Raw genomic sequence first — 22,280 nt, forward strand, 5'->3', positions numbered from 1 at the left:
AAGTGGCCGCAACAGTCGAAACAACCAATCTGAAGCCAGGAGCTTCTTCCTGCTCTCCCACACAGATGCAGGGTCCCAAGGCTTTGGGCCGTCCTCAACTGCTGTCCCAGGCCACAAGCAGGGAGCTGGATGGGAAGTGGAGCTGCCGGGATATGAACTGCTGCCTGTATGGGATCCCTGTATCTCGCCAGGCCCATGGACTTTTTTTTTTTTTACGATTTATTCAATTTTCATAGACAGGGAGATTCACAGAAAGAAGGAGAGATAAGGATTTTCCATCTACTAGCTCACTGCCCAAATGGCTGAAACACCCAGAACTGAGCTGATCTGGAACCAAGAGCCAGGAGCTTCTCCTGGGTCTCCCACACAGGTGCAGGGTCCCAAGGCTTTGGGCCGTCCTTGACTGCTTTCCCAGGCCACAAGTAGGGAGCTAGCTGGGTGGGACACAACTGGCTCCTATATGGGACATTGGCGCCTAAAGGTGGAAGATTAGCCTGTTGAGCCGTGGTTCTAACCCCTAGGTCACACACTTCTTCACTGCTGGATTAAACATCCAGCCCCGAAACTCATCTAGTGTTTGTACTTTGAGAACAATGACCCTGATCTACTTGAGAATGTTCATTCTCTTGATTATTTCTTTAAAAGACGTCAGTCTGACTTTTTCGAATAATTGAGTGAGTGATTGAACAACCATGTAAACGTTATACTTTCTGTATCTCATTAAACGTATGCCCATGGATCATGTTATGACTTCTTTCTTTTGAGTTCCTTTTTTGCTTGAATGACTTTATTTCCTTTTTAAAGATTTGTTTTATTTTTATTGGAAAGTCAGATGTACAGAGAGGAGGAGACAGAGAAGATCTTCTGTCCGGTGATTCACTCCCCAATGACCGCAACGGCCGGAGCTGAGCCGATCCAAAGCCAGGAGCCAGGAACTTCTTCCAGGTCTCCCACGCGGGTGCAGTGTCCCAAGGCTTTGGGCTGTCCTGGACTGCTTTCCTAGGCCACAAGCAGGGAGCTGGATGGGAAGTAGCACAGTTGTGACTCAAACCAGTGACCAAATGGGATGCTGGCGCCTCAGACTGAAGCTTAGCCTAATGGGCGATGGCACTGAGTCAGAATTTGGAGTTTTATGCAATAGAATGTATTGACTGATGATTTACACTGGAACTTAATTCTAATCATGTTAGCTGCTATCCAGTCTTTGATAAATTGATAATGCTTATGGTCAAAACATGTGGATCTCTCACAGGAGTGCAAGGGCCCATGGGTTTCTTCCAGCCTGCACTACTTTCCCAGGCCACAGCTGGCAGCTAGATGGGAAGTAGGACAACTGGGACAAGATCTGGTGCCTACCTGGAGGTGGAGGATTTGCCAATAGAGCCATTGCAGATATTATCTTTATCTTTGATACAATCATTTTTAGAAGAATTTTATAGTTGTAAGATCAGTAGAAACACTTTCCCATTTTTTGTTTTCGACTTACTGGTTTCTGTTTGTTGATTTTTTTTCCTTTCTTATTCATTGTATTTGAAAGTCAGGGAAATGGAAAGATGGAAATCTTCCATTTGGTGGTTCACCCCACGTATGCCCCAAACAGCAAGGGCAAGGTGAGGCTGAAATTACCAGCTGGGATTTTGATCCAGGTCTCCCATGTGTGTTGCAGGGACTCAAGTACTCAGATCAGGGCCCATGTGATGACTCAGTGGCTAAATCCTCACCTTGCAAGTGTTGGCATCACGTCCAGGTTTAATGTCCTGGCTGCTGCACTTTCTTTCCAGCTCCCTGTAGTGGCTTGGGAAAGCAGTGGTGGATGGATGGCCCAAAGCCCTGTGACCCTGCACCTGCTTCAGGCTCCTGACTTGGGATCTGCTTAGCTCCAGCCGTTGCACACATCTGGGGAATGAACCAGCAAATGGAAGATCTCTCCTCTCGGTAGATTTGATCTGCTTTTCTGATACAAATAAATCTTCAAAAGAAAATTCCCAGATCTGCTGATATCTGCTGTTCTCTGGGAGGCTGGCTAGGATGCAGGGCCAGCAAGGGTTTGATGCAGGCACTCTTTTTTGTAGATTTTTTAAGATTCTGCTTTTACTATTGTTTCCATGGTTGAGAAAGTTGCACAGCCATGTGGGCCTCTGACTCGGGGTGCAGGAGGGTGAGCAGTACAAATGCCTCGGCTGTGTTTTCTCTGGAAGCAGGCACTTGGACCAGGGTTGCTGCTGGTCCAAGAGATGACTTAACCAATCAGCCAAATGCCTGCCTCTCTATGTTTAGATTTTTTATTTTATTTTTATTTATGTAGTTTCTTTTAGCTATGAGAAGGTTATTAAATTGAATTCCTTGACTGGTGATAAAAAGCCTGAAATAGCAAACATAAAGCATGATTTGTTAATTTTCTTCTTTTAAAGATTTATTTACTTTTATTGGAAAGGCAGATCTGATTTACAGAGAAGGAGAGACAGAGAGAAAGATCTTCCATCCGCAGGTTCACTGCCTAGATGTGTGCAGCAGCTGGAGTTGGGCCATTTCCAAGCCAGGAGCCAGGAGCTTCTTCAGGGTCTCCCACGCGGGTGCAGGGTCCCAAGGCTTTGGGCCGTCCTCGACTGCTTTCCCAGGCTACAAGCAGGGAGCTGGATGGGAAGTGGGGCTGCCGGGATTAGAACCGGCACCCATATGGGATCCCAGAAAATTAACAAATTATGAGCAAATGAGCCATCATGTCAGGCCCATGATTTGTTAATTTTCATTTAGTGAAAAATGTATTTTTTGTGAAATTCTTTCTAGATTTACTGCTGAAGAGTAAAAGTTAAGAACACTCTCCAGATACTATTTGATTTGAAATAAATTTCCTTTCTCTCTTTAGGTCCTTGAAATAAATGAGTAAATCTTTAAAAAAGGAAAAGAAGTAACATTTTGCAAAAAAAAAAAACAACCAAAAATTGAAAAAGTGTGTGTTTTTTTATAACATGCGCTGTGCATGAATTTTTTGAAGACTCCTCTTGACAAGGAGTAGAGATGAGTTTCTTGATGAGATGGCACGAGGCAGAAGCAGTGAGGAGGTTCAGTTTCTTGACCTTTCAGGGTCTGCCCCCACTCCCATCACCTCTACAATCTACCCTCCTCGCCAACAGGCTTTTTCAATCTCACAGAGACGGGGGAGGGGTGGAAAGAGATACTCCATTTGCTGGTTTGAACCCCACATGGATGCAGCAGAAGGGCTGGGCCAGGCTGAAGCCAGGAGTTTCTTCCCACATGGTTACAGGGCCTAGGAGATGGAGCCATCCTGCACTGCCTTCCCAGGAGCATCAGCAGAGAGCTGGATGAGAAGCAGAGGAGCCGGGTCCCAACAGGCTCCTGAGATGCTGCACCAATCAGAAGCCAGGAACTTCCTCCCAGTCTCCCACGCGGGTGCAGGGTCCCAAGGCTTTATGCTGTCCCCGAATGCTTTCCCAGGCCACAAGCAGAGAGCTGGATGGGTGGGACACAACTGGCTCCTATATGGGACGGCCGGGGTTAGAACCAGGTCTTCCATCAGATGGCTCACTGCACAAATGACCACAGTGGCCACAGTGGCCAGAGCAGAGCTGATCTGAAATCAGGAGCCTCTTCCAGATATGTCACATGGGTGCAGAATAGGAAGCTGGATGGAAGTGGAGCAGGCAGGACACCATCCGGTGCCCCTATGTGATCCCAGCAAATGCAAGGTGAGGATTTAGGCAGTAGGCTATTGTGCTGGGCCCCAGTAGGGTTTTTTTTTTTTAAAGATATACAGAGAGAAGGAGAGACAAAGAGAAAGACTTTGCATCTACTGGTATTCACTGCCCAAGTGGCCACAAGGGCCGGAGCTGAGCCAATCCAAAGCCAGGAGCTTTTTCTGGGTCTCCCATGTGGGTGCAGAGTCCCAAGGCTTTGGGCTGTCCTCAACTGCTTTCCCAGGCCACAGGCAGGGAGCTGAATGGGAAGTGGGGTTGCTGGGATATGAACTGGTGCCTATACGGGATCCCAGCTCTTGCAAGTTGAGGATTAGCTGTTTGAGCCATCATGCCACATCCCCAAGAGAGCAGGTTTTAAGTAATTAGTGCTCACTCTTCAGTCTTCTTTAGTAGTACGTTGTGCTAAATGGTTATCCTTGATATATTTAGAGTACTGCTCTGCAATAGAATTTTCTGCTGTGATGGAAGCGCTGTCTGTCACAGAGCCACTAGCCACATGTGGCTGTTAATCTCTTGAAATAAGTCTTATGAAACAAAGGCAAATGAATTCCCTAACTTTTGATTAAAGTTGAGTGTGGCTGGTGGTACTGTGGCGGCCAGCGCAGGCAGTGTGAGGTCATCCTGGAGGGCCTCGCTTCATCAGCATAATGTTTCAATCTGCTAGTCTTCTTATATATATATATATATATATATATATATATAAATTGATGTTGTTTAAAAGAACTCATAAAATACAAGTAAATAAATTAACCTGGGTATATATCTTTCCAGACTTATTTTTACTGCACCCCCATTTGATAAAATGGGGGTGTCTGCTGCTTTTCTCTGGGGTCTACTTTGTCCCTAAGTGTATATGATGTAGTACTTCGCCAGCATTTGTTCAGTCTAGAAAGATTGTCAACGGACCGGTTGGTCAAAGACACTGTGATCTGAAAAGAAGGATGTTTGTGTGTGGCAGACTTGAGGCTTGGCTGGATGCTCGAGAGCATTTCCCAGTGATAAAACTCCAAGAGGATCCTCAAAAAAAAATGATTTATAAGTTCTGGAAGTGAGTTTTATTTATTTTATTTGAAAGGCAGATTTAGAGAGAGAAGGAAGACCGAGAAAGTGCTCTCCCATCTGCTGATTCACTCCCCAGTTGGTTGCAGTAGCCGGAACTGAGCTGATCTGAAGCCAGGAGCCTCTTTTGGGTCTCCCACACCAATGCAGGGTCCAAAGGCCTTGAGCCACCCTCGGCTGCTTTCCCAGGCCAAAAGGAAGGGAGGTGGATCAGAAGTGGAGCAGCTGGGATGCAAATTTGACACCCACGTGGGATGCTGATGCTTGCAATTGGAGGTTTAGCCAGTATAGCCATTGCACCAGCCCCTCCTCTGTTTCTTGTGGTGTCTACCTGCCTGCTTGTTTGTAGCAGGTCTTCCCCTACTCCTTTCCTGTAGCAAGCTACACACAGTTCCTGTTGCTACCTAGAAGCCTTCAAATGCCTGGCAATGGGCAAGTAGGAGTAAACTGTGTTTTGTCATTATCCTCATTTGCTCATCTAGTCTCAAAAAGTAGACCAAATTGAAGCAGATATCAAAATATATGCAAGGGGGTGTGAAGTACAATTCAAACATACATCTGGCCTAGCGGTTCAGCTGTAGTTTGGCAAGCCTGACTTGGACTGCCAGCTCAGCTCGGGGGACTGACTTCCTGCTCAGGCACCCAAGAGGCAGCTGCCGCTAGCGCAGGTCATGCAGTCCCTGCTACCCAAGGACGAGGCCTGGAGGAGTTCTCAGCTTCAGGCTTCCCTTGCCAGCACCGGGAGAGCGGATCACCCAGAGGGAGCACGTTCTCTCTCTCCGTTTGTCTCCACCGTGCTCTTTTCCTCGCCTCCTCTCCAATCAATAAATAGCATTTTTTTAAAAAAAAGCAAGAGTATGAATTCGAGCTGTTAGTAAAACAGCAGTATTTTTTATGCTTCAACTTCTCTCATCCCTTATCACCATAGCTTTTGGATTAAAGGAGTTTTTCTATGCCTCCACACTGTTCAGTTCTCATACTTTTCTTTCCCCTAAAAAAGCAATTATTTGGAGCTGGAGTGTAATACCAGGTTTCTACACAAGATGTCACTATTTAGCCACTTACCATGATTCACTCTTTTAAAGCTTCAGGTTTTGTGTTGCGTTTCTCCCACCTCCCTGTTAATCCTATGTGTTTGAAAAGAAATTTCCCTAAGAAATAATATGCAAAGGTTTTTTTTATAAGTCTTAGGCTAGTTTGCAGCACCAAATAGTATTGGCCTATTGGTGTCTTTCAAAAATAGCACTCCATGAAAACTTGACATTTATTATAGATGTAAAGAATGTCATGTTCTTAAAATTACATCTACAAATTACATTTAACCTGGTAAAAACCAGTTGAGAAATTTAAAAATCTTAAGCAGTTTGTATAAAAGTAAAGTCTTACCCTGTTCTCACTACTCAGAGCTAATTGTTGTAAAAAAAATTTTAGTTCTGAATTAAAAATGACTTCATAGGCAGCACGTTGTTCCACTACTTGATGTTTGTAGTTAGCACTGATTGATGTCCATTGTGTATTGGATTACCAAATTCTTTTCAGTAACTTCAAGTTATAGTATTATGTAGATGGATTTGATTGAACTGTTAACAGATAGATAATACTTTGTGTGAAGAACAATCAGTATACTAAACGTCCTTGACCATAGCTTTGCATATTTGTGATAACTTTGGTAACATCAGTTCTAGGAGGTGGAATTACTGGGTCAGATATCACACATCTTTGCAATTTTAATAGTTATTGGTTTTTATTGCTCTGTCATCTTCAAGACATCACACTGATTTCGACACTCACTCTTGCCACCTGGGGAAGTGCGTGTTTCCCCTCAGTATAGCATCGTGTTACATTTTGCCAGGGTGGAAGGATGAATGGTAGAATCGTATCCTTTTAGTATTTGTTTCTCAGCTAGGTATTTTTTTTTTTTTGTTAAAGATTTTTTTATTAATTTCAAAGATGTAGAGTTCATAGACAGGGAGACTCAGAGATCCTCCATCTGCTGTTTCACTCCCCAGATGACCACACAGGCTAAGGCTGGGCCAGACTGCAGCCAGAGGTTGAGAGCTTTTGGGTCTCCTACCTGAGTACAAGGGCCCGGGAACCTGGGCCGTCCTCTGCTGCTTTCCCAGGTGCATTAGCAGGGAACTGGGTGGGAAGTGGAGCAGCCAGGACTAGAACCAGTGCCAGTATGGAATGCTGGCGTTGTAGACAACAACTGCATATCATTTTATACCTTTATGACCTTCCCCTGGATCATTTATTTGTTTCTGTCCTCCAGCTTCCCAAACGATACTACTGTTGAACCCAAGGTATAATGGGAATATTTGTTACCGATCTTTTCAGTCTAGATTCATGTCAAGCCTAGGTTTGTATCCCTTCTAAGCATATGGAAAAAAGTTCTCTACTTTGTTCCAGTCTGCTTATGGCTTTGTTTTTTACATTTAGATTGTAATCCATCTGGAATTTGTTTATGTATATTGTTTGAGGTAGGGACCGTACTTTATGTTTTTCCTAAATGGATAGCTAGTTGACCAAACCCCCTTTGTCGAGCAATTCATCTTTTCCTTACTGACTCAAAATGCCATCCTTTTCATATGCTAAATCATCATCTACTTCTGAGTCTGTTTCTGCTCCTTAATCTCCTTGTCGATTGTCGTGCTGGCATGACACTGTTCTAATTGCTGTAGCTTTATGGTGTGGTTTTCTCTCATGACAGGGCAAGTCTGAATTCTTTGGTTCACCTGCCCTTTCACCCTGGTTTGGCCTTGAGTCCAGCACAAGCCAAATCCTAGCCATTATTATCACCACCTCTGGTGGATAGTGCACATAATGCATTGAAATTCTTGTAAGGGTTTCTACTGGATTCTGTAAGAACAGAAAAGTGGGAGCCAAGGAGATGTGCCTAAATGGACTGCTGATCAGACGTGACTTCCCAGACAAGGCTGGGGATGGCTTGGGCCCGGGTTGGATTTTGAGGGGATGTATCCTTGAGGCTGAGTGTGGTGTAGAACAGCCCCTACAACCTGCTTGACTCATGTGACTGGTACAGTGCCAGAATCAGACATCTGTTACCTAATGCCTTCCTTCACGGTTTGGAAGTGACTGGGTGCGCAGATGAGTGGCTGCTAGAATCCTGCCTGCTCCAAAATGCATGTACCTTATTTTTAGGACTCTTAAACATCAAATCAGTAATGGCTAAGTAGGATGTTTTACTAATCTCTACTTGAAATTTCATTTCTGGAAACATAATTCATATCATTTAGACTGTCATAATGCTGTGAACATTAGATAGCTAACTTAAATCTAATTCCCATGTGATGATTTGAAGTATGTGTGCATAATACATATGTTTATGTGTGTGTGTGTGTGTGTTTTTAACTAGAATGACCAGTCAACAGGGGACATAAAAGTGATTGGTGGAGACGATCTCTCAACCTTAACTGGAAAGGTATGTATCTTGAAGGGGAAGAGCAGAGCCCTTCACACAGAGAATCAATTAGTAACACTGCTTTCAATCAGTCATGAAGAGTCAGCTTACGTAATGTAGCCACAGATGTTATTTAAACCTTTCCAAGCAACGGTAAATTACCCTTTCTTATATCATATAATGAAAAGTGCAGAATCTGACATTAAACTTAAAATTCATATGGCCAAGTGCAGTTGTTTGTCTCTGTGGGAGCCAATTTGACATCGTTCAAAAAATATAAATGGAGGAAAGATAGGCTTCTTTAAAAAGACTCATATCTAGTTTCTTCAATCATGGAGAGTTATAGTGTCGCTGAAAGTGGGTCCTGGACGCTGACAGCTTACATTCAAAGCCTGCCTCAACAACTTTAAATCTTTAAGTCTGGGACCTCAGTCAGGTTAGGGAACTTCTCTGTGTCTCTTATGCCAATAGAGTATGGGTCACGTAAGCTACCTTATAGAGTTAAAAGGATTAACTGATGCAATGCCTGTGGAGCTCTCTCTCTCTTTAAAGCATTTATGTATGTATGTATTTGAAAGGCAGAATGAAACAGAGAGGGTGAGACGAAGATCCTCGATCTGCTGAATTGCCCCCGGGTGGCCACAACAGCTTGTCTGATCCAGGCCTCCCCACATGCCCAACTCCGTGGGACAGCTTCTGCTGCTTTCCCAGGCCACACGCAGGGAGCTGGAAGACAAGCAGAGCAGCCGGGACACCGATTGGTGCCCATATGAGAGCCTGGCGCCCATGCAAAGGGGAGCATTTCACTGGGCCTTGTGTTGTGCCCCTGTTTTGTTTTTGTTTTGTTTTATTTTTAATTCAGGGTAAACAGAGATAACGAATGGTAATCAATATTCCATGTGCTGATTCACTCCCAAAATTTCTGCAGTGTCTTGGGCTGGGCCAGGCTGAAGCCAAGAGCGAGGACTCCATCCAGGTCTCCCTTGTGGGTGGTGGGGGCCCGAGTACTTGGGCGATCTTGTACCGCGTCCCAGGCACGTTAGCTGGGAGCTAGACCGGAAGCTGAATAGCAGCGACCGGAGCTGGCTTCATAGGTAGGTGCTTGTCTTGCAGTGCCGCAATACTGAATTACTGTATCTAAGTATTTTTATTCCCCCCCCCCCCTTTGAAACCTGAATGAGTTTCAAACCTGAATGGGTTTAAATTTCTAACCTGCCAAGTTCCTGTTTTTATGACTTTAAGCAAGTCATTTGACCTCCGAACTTGATTTTTTTTTTTTTATTTACGTAGGGATTTAGCTACTACACACACAATAAACTCTCAGCAATGGTAGCAATTTTCATTGTTTTATTTCTTATAGCATTGGTGTTAAATTCTAGATAGCACAGGGTTATATTAGACAAATATGTTCTCTCTGGACTTTGATTTATATGGACTGCTTTCTGCTAGTAGCTTATAGCTTAATGAATGTTGCACAGCTTAGAGCAGAGACTAAAATTTGTTTTCTATGTTTCATTATTACATGATAGTTTTAAAACTAACTCAGTCCTGTGGCTTCTCTGGCTTTTGACTAAGATCAAGTGTAAACTAACTGCATCCCATTGTGCAAATGACTACGACAGTAACGAAGTCACTGGTGACACTAAGTTAGCCTTCATATAAGCTAGAAAATGTTAAGAGCCCTGTGGTATATGGTGAAGCAATTATTGGCCTATTAATTTATCCTATTCAATATTGCTAAAGGCTTAAACTGTGTAATGTGAAGAGACAAATGAGTTGGGATTTGAGGAATGGAGAACAGACCCCTTAGGCAACTGCTGCTGTGTTTGCTATGTTTAGAATGCCACCTTTACTGCTGCCCAGTGCTGGAGGTAGTGTTCCTTTTCTGTAGATAAGGCCATGGAACTGTTGGGTGATAGAGCCACAGTTTTATCAAGAAATGTCTCACTCTACTATCTGTGTGTCTTAAAGTATACTAAGGTTCATTAACAGGTTTTATTTGTTTTTCAGTGTATTTGGTAGTATTTACGGAGTAATTACATTTATTGAGACCTTCTAAAAACTGAAAAGTAATTACTTTTTTGCTATGTGCTTTGCTTCTATTTTTGTTTCTATTCTGAGCCCCATTTTGGATAAAGTAGTTTCTCCCGACCTGTCAAAGTGTAAGAATTGCTTGGGCCTTACGCGGAAGTCTAGTGGCTAAAGTCCGCCCCTTGCGTGTTCCGGGATCCAGTATGGGCGCCCGTTTGTGCACAGGCTTCAACGATCGAGGAGACCTAGTTCTGACAAGATATGCGAAAAGTTGAAGCTTTAGTTGTTTATAAGTGTACATTTAGTATCTTCAACTTGACTCTGAAAAATTTCCTTTCCTTTCCCAAGTAATTAAAGGTGAGCTATTTACTCCTGATAGGTATTTGTAAATTATGTGTGAGTTAGGGCATTAATATGATATATGTAAAAATTGCTTATAAATAATATAAACAGGGGAAGGGAAAGCAACAAATCTCATTTTTCTTGCAACTTGTTGGATATGATCCTCTCTGACTTGATAAGCATTGTCTTAGAAGAATTATAGAACATTAAGATTCTGATGCTAGGGCTTGGCGGCGTGGCCTAGTGGCTAAGGTCCCCGCCTTGATCCCATATGGCCCCTGGTTCTAATCCCGGCGGCTCCACTTCCTCTCTATCTCTCCTCCTCTCAATATATCTGACTTTGTAATAAAAATAAAATAAATTAAAAAAAAATTAAAAAAAAAAAAAAAGATTCTGATGCTATAGCTGCATGACAGACTACACAGCATGAATCTTTTTGGGGGGGGGCACAAAAAATCCAGTATGTGAAATGGTGAGTCCTTCCTATAAGCAGCTTAAGAATAGATTGAGACCATTCTCTAATTTGAGAAGTAATTGTTAGATGGTATGTTCGCTTAAAAACCCTTGTAGCTATAAAATCCTGAATAGTGTGGGGGTTAGGTTGTGAGGAAGCAGTTTTGTTTTTCCTTTATGTCGTCCAAGGATACGGACAGAACCTAGAAGACTCAGATCAGGGTACTCTAATAAAAATGTTTTTTTGAATTGGATTCATTTGATACATTAAATGCATGACTTTAATTATTAGGCAAATTATACTTCTTACAGTGTTAGTCAGAGGACAAAAAGGAAGTCAATGTAAGTTGTCGTTTTACACATCAGCACCTTAGACCAGGAGAAATTTCACAACAAAGCCAGGATTACTCCTCTTACGAAATAATAGAAGCTTTTAAAAAAGTGAACACTTACATCAGATGTTCCTTTGTGAAAATATTATGCCATTATACTGTGTTATTATACTGTCTTGATTCATTGAACTGATTCTTATTTCGTTTTTTCTTCTAGAACGTCTTGATTGTTGAAGTAAGTTCTACATTTACTTTTAATATATTTATTATTTTCTAACTTAGTATGCACCATCTTAAAGGTAAGCAAGGAAAAGAAATTGCTCTTAAAATCAGCTTAATGCTGGGCTTGTGTTTTATAAAGACTACTTAGTAAATGATTATTTGCTGATAACGGAAAAAGTTTCCTTTTTGTCTACATAACTTTTTGAAAGTTTTCTAATCATGCTATAGTCATATTATATATAAATGCCTATAATTTAATATATTTTTATTTTACATAATATTTTGTGCATGTAAAAGACTATTTCTGTTACTTTCTTTTTCCTGTTATGTCCTATAAAGTATTTTGTACATAATAATGGCCAGCTTTATCCAGTGCTTACTTTACCAGGGACTGTTCTAACATGCTAAGAAAGCAAACACAGGAAGGTTAAACACTTTCTCCAGGCTCTGAGCTAAGAGAAGCGTCAGATCACCACTTCCTTTAGCTCAAGATGAGTTGAAGTCTTGATGATGAGCCCCAGCCAACGATGTTTAACAAGCATCCATGTAGGTCTATCGAGTGCTAAGGTTTAAGAACCTTTGATTTATCCCTAAGTCACCATTTCATTGAGGCCTTCACTGGCCATCCTGTACAAAAGCTCACACTTCCAGCCTCTCAACTTCTTTCCCTCTTTAATACTTTTTGACCCCTTGATTTCTTATCACTCTTTAATAGCCTACTGTACCTCTTTAATTTTTTGTCTCTGATCTCTTTATTCAGATACTTCTGCCTTCCTGATTTCTAGAAACTTCTGAAGCATGGTTTGTGATTGTACCTCCTACTCAGACCTTATTCCCCCATTCTTTAGTCTTTAGAATTTTTTCGTGTGACCTCAACTTATAAAAACAATCCATTCTCTTGTAACTTACATTTTCTTTATGCTTCTCACAGCTTCCTGGAGCCTGTGCTTTCATTCTTTGCCCTTTGATCGCTGTTCCATATTTCTTTTCTTTAAAATAACAGCTTTATTGAGATATAATTCGCATACCGTTCACTTACTTGAGTTGCACAATCCAATGACTTCTATTATATTTACAACATTGTACAATTACTGTATTCAAGTATATTTTTATTGTCTAACAAAGCCAATCCCCTTAGAGATTTCCCCTTCCCTCAAGAAACTCATCATCTCTTTCCTAACTCTAAGATTTACCTGTTCTGGACATTTTGTGTAAATGGTAGCACGTAACATATGACCTTTGTGTATGGCTTATTTCTGTTAGCTCAGTGTTTTCAATGTTTATGCGTGTTATGGAACATGTAAATATTCATTCCTTTTTATTAGCAAATAGTATGCTGTATTTTCTTCATCCACTCCCACTTTTTGCTATTTCTTGTGTTTCACGTGGCCTTCCTCTCTCCCTTATCCCATGTTTAAATTTGTTATGACCCAACTGAAGTTCCCTCCATAAAGCCTTACTTGATAGTCCTTCCCTCCTCAACTTACTTGAGTTTTTGAATTTTAATTATGAAGTATTTTGAAGAAAAGGATTTATTCAACACACATATGCCTACCCCAATACATTTACATTTTGTGTATTCAGATTTCATTTTTAAAGGAAATTTAGCATCCTACTAGAGCTAAAGCCCTGTTTTTCTTCACTTTGCCTTTATTGCCAGAGGTGTGATAACTGTGTGCAGTAGTCTGGTTAGCATGCAGGTTTGAGCACAGATTCCCCCGGCCTGCAGGTCTCACCAGGTTGAATGTCGCTGTTGGCTGTGACTTCTGTTTTACCTGGGACTTGTCTTGTTCACACTGTTGGCCGGATTGATTGATGTCCTTATGGGTTCAAGAACCGAGGGCCTGTTTTGCTGCTGGTGGCTCACTGGCTACAGGTGTGTTCCCCAGATGCTAAAGGCTGTCCTCATGTCCTAGCCCAGGGCCCTCTTGTAATTTGGCAGCTGACTGCTTTAAAACCAGTAGCCTGCTACATCTGTCTTGTAAAGTATAACCCAGTCACCAGAAGAGCTGGCAGCGTTTTGATAGATCTCAGTCTCACTCAAGAGGGTGGGACTCTTCCAGGGGCGTGTGCACGAGCGATCTGGAATCCTGGAGCTAGCTGGAGTCTGGCCAGAAAGCTGCAGCTTTCAAAAGTCTCCAACCCTGCTGTTTCTGATGGCTTACCATGTTTTATGCCATCTTTAATAAGTATTTTCTTGGAAGAGGAGCGACAGTTCAAAAAATATTTTCCCTTTTCAGAGGTGCATTATTTCAAATAGTGTCCTACTTTCGACTGACTGGCTGAGATTAACTTTCATGTAAAGCCATTTATATATTAAACCTTAGTAATTTGTGTACTTTTCAGCATTGTATAAAACAGTGCTTCTCAAAGTAGTGGGGTCTGTTAACTACCTAATGGGAGAGTTTGGGGAGAGATCCTCTATCTTAGGTTTATTAAAAAAAAAAAACACTAAAATACCTTTCATGATAAATGATATCATAACTCTAATAGAACATGCATAGGTATACATAGTTACATGCATATATATGTATATGAAATTATTCATGGATCTTTATAAAATTAACACATAATAGTGCGTATTTATGGTATATTGTGCTTGTGTGTATTTAAATTTGCTGTCATTGACCTCACTGTGCCTACAAAATTGAATCCTGGCACTGACACACTGCTTGCTGAGGGCTGGATGATTTATAGGTTCCAGAAAAATCTCCGTGTGGGAATTCTGATAAGAACCACTGAAGCAAAAGAAAACATCCAATTATACTTGGGAGTGGCGCTATTTTCTAGAGATGGTGACTCTGAAGTCAAAGGCATGCTGGTTTTATTTACTATTTAAATGTTTTTTTTTTTTTTTCTTTTTAAAGGATATAATTGACACTGGCAAAACAATGCAGACCTTGCTTTCGTTGGTCAAGCAGTATAATCCCAAAATGGTCAAGGTTGCAAGGTAAGTATATTTGGAGAAAGGATAATGTATTCATGTGAAGGCAAATTAAGTAATTGCTTCTTTTTAATTTATGAAAGTTCTCAGCTGTCGTTTTTATCTTTAAAACAGCAATGTAATCTCAAGACTTGGAAATATCTTTCTAAATAATTTTGTTGTGCATTAATAAGCTCTTCATTAGTCATTTTTTTTGCCTCATAATAACATTTGAGTTTTTAACATGCGAATTATATCAGCTTGTCCTGAGTGTCGTGGGAGAGAATTTTGGGCCTCTTTTCAAAATTGAGAATGAGGATCCCAATTTGAAATAAGGATGTTACAGGAAGGCTTGGGGGCCCCTAAAATTGAATATTGTGTTTTTCATCTAGTTTTGTGTCCACATTAAAATCTTACAGGACCTTCTCTTGTAAGCTAGCCTCATATCCTGGCCTTTTCTGTGTTGTTTGGCATTTTCGTGTATACTTCTACCCATGAGTGTCTCTATAGGGTTTTAGAAAAAGGTTGATTTTACTTATTTGAAAGGCAAAGCTCCAGCGGGAGAGACGGAGACAGAACACGCAAGAGTGCTAGCTGCCTTTGGTTCCCCCTCTGAATGCCAAGGATGGACCTGGCTGAAGCCGGAAACCTGGAATGTTAACCAGGTTGCCCACATGGGTGGGCAGCCACTCAGCTACTTGAGTCATTGCCTGATGCCTCCCTGGGTGTGCATTAGCAAGGAGCTGGATCAAAAACAGCTGGGACAGGAAGCCTACTATGGCATGCTGGCCTTGTAATTGACTTAACTGCTTTGCCACAATGCCCGTCCCTCAAGTAGCATTATTTTTCCCACTTTATTGATACTGGGAATTGCTCTAAGTCACAGAGCTATTGAGACATAGAGATGGGATTTGAACCCAGAAGAAATAGCACAAAGTCCATCCTTTTATTATTTTTAAATTTGCTGGTGTAATAACACTACTGATGTTTTGTGTGTGTCATTTTTACTTTGATAATATTATTTTTAACTCAATTTAATTAACACTGCCTTTCAAGTTAATTGATCTATCAGTCAGAGATAGAATATGAGAATATAAAGCTTTATTCAATGCAGAGTTAAGAATAACTAATTTAGGGCCCGGCACCATGGCCTACTGACTAAAGTCCTTGTCTTGAACACGCCGGGATCCCATATGGGCATTGGTTCTAATCCTGGCAGCTGCACTTCCCATTCAGCTCCCTGCTTGTGGCCTGGGAAAGCAGTTGAGGACGGCCAATGCATTGGGACCCTGCACCCACGTGGGAGACCTGGAGGAAGTTCCTGGCTCCTGGTTCTGGATCGGCACAGCACCGGCCGTTGCGCTCACTTGGGGAGTGAATCATTGGACGAAAGATCTTCCTCTCTGTCTCTCCTCCTCTCTGTATATCTGACTTTGTAATAAAAATAAATAAATCTTTTAAAAAAAAATAACTAAGTAGGGTATGGCATCGTGGAGCAGCAGGTTAAGCCGTCTTCTGGGATGCCAGCATCCCTGGTGGAACAACTGTGTAAATCCTGGCTGCTCCACTTCGAATGTACATGTGCTACTGTAAACAGTTTCACTGTTGAACATTTCAATCGCAGGCAGGTGAAAACTTAAGTCTACCCAAAAGTTTGCATATGAATGTTCATGGCAGCCTTGTGCGTCATAGCACCGCGCTGGAAGCAGCCAGAACGTGCCTCAGTAGCTGAGTGGTTAAACAGGTGGTACACACATACCGTAGGATAACACTCCTTTACAAAACACCCTACTGTTCATACCTACAACTTAGGTGAGCCTCAAAGGAGCCGTGTTGATAAAAGCCAATCTCAGAAGGTTATCTACCTCATGATTGCATTTGTAGAGCATTATTACAATGACAAACGTAGAAAACAAGAGAACAGATTAGGGACAGGCATGGTAGCCAAGTGGCTAACGTCCTCGCTTTGTGTGTGGGATCCCATATGGGTGCTAGTTCGTGTCCTGGCTGTTCCACTTCCCTTCCAGTTCCCTACCTGTGACCTGGGAAGACAATCGAGGATGGCCCAAAACCTTGGGACCCTGCACCCTTGCAGGAGACCTGGAAGAGGCTCCTGGTTCCTGGCTTCACATTGGCTCAACTCTAGCTGTTACGAGTACTTGTGGAGTGAGCCAGCAGATGTAGGATCTTTCTCTGTCTCTCCTTCCCTCTAAATCTGACTTTCCAATAAAAATAAATAAATCTTTTTAAAAAAGAACAACAACAACAAGAGAACAGATTAGTGCCTGGTAAAATCTAGATACAGGCTGTTCGCTGTTTTTTTTTTTAAAGATTTATTTTTATTACAAAGTCAGATATACAGAGAGAGGAGGAGAGACAGAGAGGAAGATCTTCCGTCCAATGATTCACTCCCCAAGTGACCACAACGGGCCGGTGCACGCCAATCCGATGCCGGGACCAGGAACCTCTTCCTGGTCTCCCACACGGGTGCAGGGTTCCAATGCATTGGGCCGTCCTCGACTGCTTTCCCAGGCCACAAGCAGGGAGCTAGATGGGAAGTGGAGCTGCCGGGATTAGAACCAGCGCCCGTATGGGATCCCGGGGCTTTCAAGGCGAGGACTTTAGCCGCTAGGCTACGCCGCCGGGCCCCAGGCTGTTCACTATTGTCTGTGAAATTGAAACAAGATTAGTTCACCAACGTCTGTGTCCAAGCACTTGGGCCATCTTCCACTGCTTTCCCAGGTGTATCAGCAGGGAGCAGAATCTGACGTGGAGCAGCCAGGACTCAAACTGGTTGCCATATGGGATCTGGCACCTCAGGCAGTGGCTTTAACCACTGTACCACAGCACACACCCCTTTCATATAGCTTTTTTATTTACTTTTGAAATTAAAATTTTTGATTATCATAGTGTAGTACAGTGTAATATTTTAACACATACACAGGATAACGTGATTATGCATTTCTACTTGCTTTGTTTTTTTTGGATTTACTTTTATTTATTTTCAAATAAAAAGGCAGATTTACAGAGAGACAGATCCTCTGTCCACTGATTTTCTCCCCAAGTGGCCATAACAGCTGGAGCTGTGCTGAACCAAAACCAGGAGCCAGGAGTTTTCCCAAGCCGTGAGCAGGGAGCTGGAAGGGAAGTGGAGCAGCTGGGATACAAACCGGTGCTCCTGTTGGATGCTGGCATCACAGGTGAAGCCTTGGCCTGCTGTGCCATGATGCCAGCCTCACTATTCACTTTCCTTTGTGTTTGGAGGCTACCAGCACCTCTTTCAGTTCTTTATACACAATGTAGTAGGACTTTTGAACTAGTCTCTCCTCTGTGCTGTGGAATACTGGCACTTGTCACCTCTGACTGTTTTTTGTTACCTGTTATTCTATCTCCTTATATCCTCTTACTCTTCACCTTTCCCAAGCTGTTGTAGTCACTTTAGCAGTTCACATGGAGCTTTATTTTAAACCTCGAGATTTGTAGGCATAAGGGGTGCTGCACGCCCCTGATTGCATGACACAGCTTGCACTGAGTGCAGCAATACCTTCCCTGGAGTGTCCTTGAGTTCAGGCAGGGAGAAGGGTTTTTGCTGTGATTGGTTTGTTATTATCTTTCTAAATGGAAATTGAGTTCAAATGTATCCTCTGACTAATTACTGGAAGAGAATCATGAGGAACTTGATTAGATGTTCCTTGGAGCTTCATGCTTCGACCAGTACTTCTAAACCTTGGCTGCACATTGGGAACCCCATGAGAGTTAACAAATAAACAAACAAAAAACCCAAACATCTGTGCCTGCAGCTTGTCTTGCGACAATCTGATGGAACTGGTCACGGGCGTGGCCGGAGTGTCTGAGTTTTCTGTTTCTAAGAATGTCCAGGTAATTCTTATGTGCAGCCAAGGCTGAAAATCACTTAAGGCTATTGCCAGATTTTAAATAAATCTAAGAAGGTATGAAATAAGTTTTATTGGGACTGTCTTTAGTGTATGTAAAGGCTTTCAAAGTACATTCTACAACTTTTTGAAATTTTCTTTATTTGTTTGAGAGACAGACACAGGGAGCGCCCATTCACTGGTTCATTTTACCAAATGTCTGCCATGGCCAGGAACCTTGGCTGTAGCTATGAGCCGGAAACTTCATGGAGGTCTTCATGTGGGCAGCAGGGACACTGCCTTTAGCACTATTATCACTGCTCCCTAGCATCTGCATTAGTGGGAGCCTGGGATCAGGTGCTGGAACTGGGAATTGAACCCCAGGACATTGGTGTAGGATGCAGACATTACAACCTCTAGGCTAAATGCCCTGTTCCCCTCCTCCAAATCCCACTTCCCCTACCATGGCTGAAACATTTCAACAGGCAGCATTTAGGTTGCAAAATCAGCTTTTTGTAAAATTGGCTTACCTCACCTACAACTTTTACTCTCAAAAATGCCACTTCCTTTAGCACACTAGTTAGGTTTTTTTGCACCTGCTGTTCTTCCTTACAAGCCAAATGTTCATGTTTTTGTTGAAAAATGATGCTCACCTCTCCCACACCCTTGAGCTTACGGATTGTATTTCCAGGGTTTCAGCCCAAGAGCCCTTATCTTTGTGTCCTTGCTGATTGTCACTCTACCCCACTTCACTGTGAATCACTGCCCATGAGTGGCCATAGAGGGAGTCAGCTCCCAGAAGGATCCGTTTGGCCCTGGGTGGAGGTCAGTCAAAGGCCCTGTCTGCGGGCTTATTGCTGCTCCCCCCACCCCCAGCATCTCCAGGATTTTGTCCTCCATTTCCAAGTCTTAAGGGTATTAAACTTGACCATGGTATGATAAATGCAGATGAAACCATTTAAGAGCGTTAATATTCTCTTTTGTGATGTCCTGTAGTCCCTCCATATGTCTCTTGTATCATTTTGTAATTAACAGCCTGCTGGTGAAAAGGACCCCTCGAAGTGTTGGATACAGGCCAGACTGTAAGTGGATTACTTTTTTTGTCAATCATTTAACCATCTTCAACCTAAAAAAAGTTGTATGTGAAATGGCTTAGTTACTTTAGGGAATATTTGTAGAGAAGGCATATTTGCAAGCATTAAAGTTGAAAGCAATATATTTTTGCATTATGATTCCTTCTAGTTGTCGGATTTGAAATTCCAGACAAGTTTGTTGTAGGATATGCCCTCGACTATAATGAATACTTCAGAGATTTGAACGTAAGTACATTTTCTCATTCTCGCTCTCGTTTGTCAAAACGCACATAAAAATTTTGGAAAGGCAAGAATTGTTTTCTCTTTCCAGCACCTCATAATTTGAACAGGCTGATGGTTCCCATTAGTCACATAAAGTTATAGTCAAATACAGACGTCCTTACAGCTGGAATTTGGCCAGGCTAGGGTGACAGTTCTTCCTGGCTGAAATAGTTGAACGGTTTTAATATACAATCACTGTGCTGTTCTTATTTCAGATGATAAATGTGGTCATAAGTAAGAAATAAATGATAGTGTTTTAAGTCTTTTCATTTACTTTCCTTCCAGTATTCTGCTGTGAAAACAGGAGTTCCATGGATACATCTAGGAACATGACTATGAGAGGACCACAACAGCACTCTATCTAAAGCGGGCTTTTTATGCTTTTTTCCTCTACTTACCCTGGCCCCCCACTTTGATATACTTCAAATTGCCTGCTTCATTTGTTATTTGAAAGTGCATATTGAGATAAAAATTAAACTAATGGGACACATTATTAATTTGGTTCTAGACACTCCCTGAAAGTTACTGGTCTAAATAATCACAGTACTACTTCTGTTTGTTTAGCCAAAAGCCTGGCAGCAGAGAGCTATCCTTACCAGATAAGAATAGCTTGCCTTTTATTTTGGAATACGCTCTTCTAATGTGAATCTCAATTTTTATTTTGTAGCATGTTTGTGTCATTAGCGAAACTGGAAAAGCAAAATATAAAGCCTGAAGGTGAAAGTTCAAGCTGAATTTGCACAACATCAGGAGTCTCATTGACGTCGCCAGTAAAGTGATCGAATGTTCTGGTTCTGTGGCCATCTGCTTCAATAGAGCTTTGTGCATGTACCTTATGAAAGTTTTTATCTGTTTTGTATTTTAGAAATGTCATTTGCTGCATTCCTAAACTCTTTGTTTGCACTATGAGCCTATAGACTATCAGTTCCCTTTGGAAGGATTGTTAAACAAATGTTAAACTTGTGAATGAAAAAAATTATCTTAAATCACACCACTATGAGATGAAAATATTGAGGTTGTATCTGTAAGAAACATTTAAAGAGAAGATATTAGTTTTTTAATTGGTATTTTAATTTTTATATATTCAGGAAAGAAAAGAGGTGATTGCATATTGTTAATTATGTCACTGTGTGTTTAGAAAGGCAGCAGTCAGTTTCACATAAAATAGAGCACATAAGAAGGGGTTTTTGTTCTGTTGGGTAAACCTAGGCCCTGTTATTATTTTATTAGTATTTCAGTAGCATTGCTGTATTTGCCCATGTGTTCAGATTGTTTCCAGTGAATCTTTGTAAGCAGTTCCTTTTAAATGCAGTTCAATAAATTAAAAAATAAATTACCACTTAGTGAATTCTTCATTGTAAACATCCCTTAAAGTAGACTGTCGCTTTAAAAGGAACTATGCCTAACAGTTCTCTACAGATGAACCCAGTGTAGTTTTCTGTTACCTTTTCCTGGTTTGTTAAATTTTTGCAGCTAGTATAAATTGTAATCTTTACCAGGGCCCGGCGGCGTGGCCTAGCGGCTAAAGTCCTCGCCTTGAAAGCCCCGGGATCCCATATGGGTGCCGGTTCTAATCCCGGCAGCTCCACTTCCCATCCAGCTCCCTGCTTGTGGCCTGGGAAGGCAGTCGAGGACGGCCCAAAGCTTTGGGACACTGCACCCGCGTGGGAGACCCAGAAGAGGTTCCTGGTCCCGGCATCGGATTGGCATGTACCGGCCATTGCGGCTCACTTGGGGAGTGAAACATCGGATGGAAGATCTTCCTCTCTGTCTCTCCTCCTCTGTGTATATCCGGCTTTCCAATAATAATAAAATCTTTTAAAAAAAAAATGTAATCTTTACCAAACATAGGCACTAATGATGCTCTGGTGGAATGGATTGGTGGAGGTCAGAGTTCCTTCCAACTTCAGAGATATGAGATTTCAGACCCTTGGCACACTTTGTTACATTTTACTAGACTAAAATAAGGTGACTTTCTCTTGGCATTCAGTCCAGTTGTTCAGGTTCAACTTTCAGCTGCATTTCCACAGATTTTTTTCAGACACGTCCTGTTGCCTTCTGCATGTAGATGATGTGTTTTTTTTTAAAGATTTATTTTATTTTTATTGGAAAGGCGGATATACAGAGAGGAGAGACAGAGAGGAAGATCTTCCGTCCGATATTTCACTCCCCAAGAGGCCGCAGTGGCTCGAGCTGAGCCAATCCGAAGCCAGGAGCCTCTTCCAGGTCTGCCATGTGGGTGCAGGGTCCCAAAGCTTTGGGCCGTCCTCAACTGCTTTCCCAGGCCACAGGCAGGAAGCTGGATGGGAAGTGGGGCTGCTGGGATTAGAACCGGCACCCATATGGGATCCCGGGGCGTGCAAGGCGAGGACCTTAACCGCTACTCCATCGCGCCAGGCCCCGATGATGTGTTTTTTTAAATTTAAGATTTATTTCTTTTTATTGGAAAGACAGATATGCAAAGAGAGAGATACAGAGAAGAAAGATCTTCCATCCGCTGATTTCCTTCCCAAGTGGCTGCAATTGGCTGCAATGGCTGGACTTGGGTCGGAGC

At 42.1% G+C, this 22,280-nt stretch overlaps 1 protein-coding gene across 1 annotated transcript in view; it reads left to right on the forward strand.

Annotated features, from left to right (window-relative positions):
• HPRT1 (hypoxanthine phosphoribosyltransferase 1) overlaps positions 1-21,196 on the forward strand; it is a 33,412-nt gene extending 12,216 nt beyond the window's left edge. The window contains exons 4-9 of the mRNA XM_058659205.1: positions 8,152-8,217; positions 11,572-11,589; positions 14,444-14,526; positions 19,407-19,453; positions 19,614-19,690; positions 20,394-21,196. Of these exons, the coding sequence (XP_058515188.1) occupies positions 8,152-8,217; positions 11,572-11,589; positions 14,444-14,526; positions 19,407-19,453; positions 19,614-19,690; positions 20,394-20,441 (339 nt within the window). The 3' untranslated portion in view covers positions 20,442-21,196. The remainder of the gene's footprint in view (positions 1-8,151; positions 8,218-11,571; positions 11,590-14,443; positions 14,527-19,406; positions 19,454-19,613; positions 19,691-20,393) is intronic.
• Positions 21,197-22,280: the final 1,084 nt, after the last annotated feature.

This window comes from Ochotona princeps, chromosome X, assembly GCF_030435755.1.
Source record: "Ochotona princeps isolate mOchPri1 chromosome X, mOchPri1.hap1, whole genome shotgun sequence".
In the NCBI taxonomy this organism is placed as follows: domain Eukaryota; kingdom Metazoa; phylum Chordata; class Mammalia; order Lagomorpha; family Ochotonidae; genus Ochotona; species Ochotona princeps.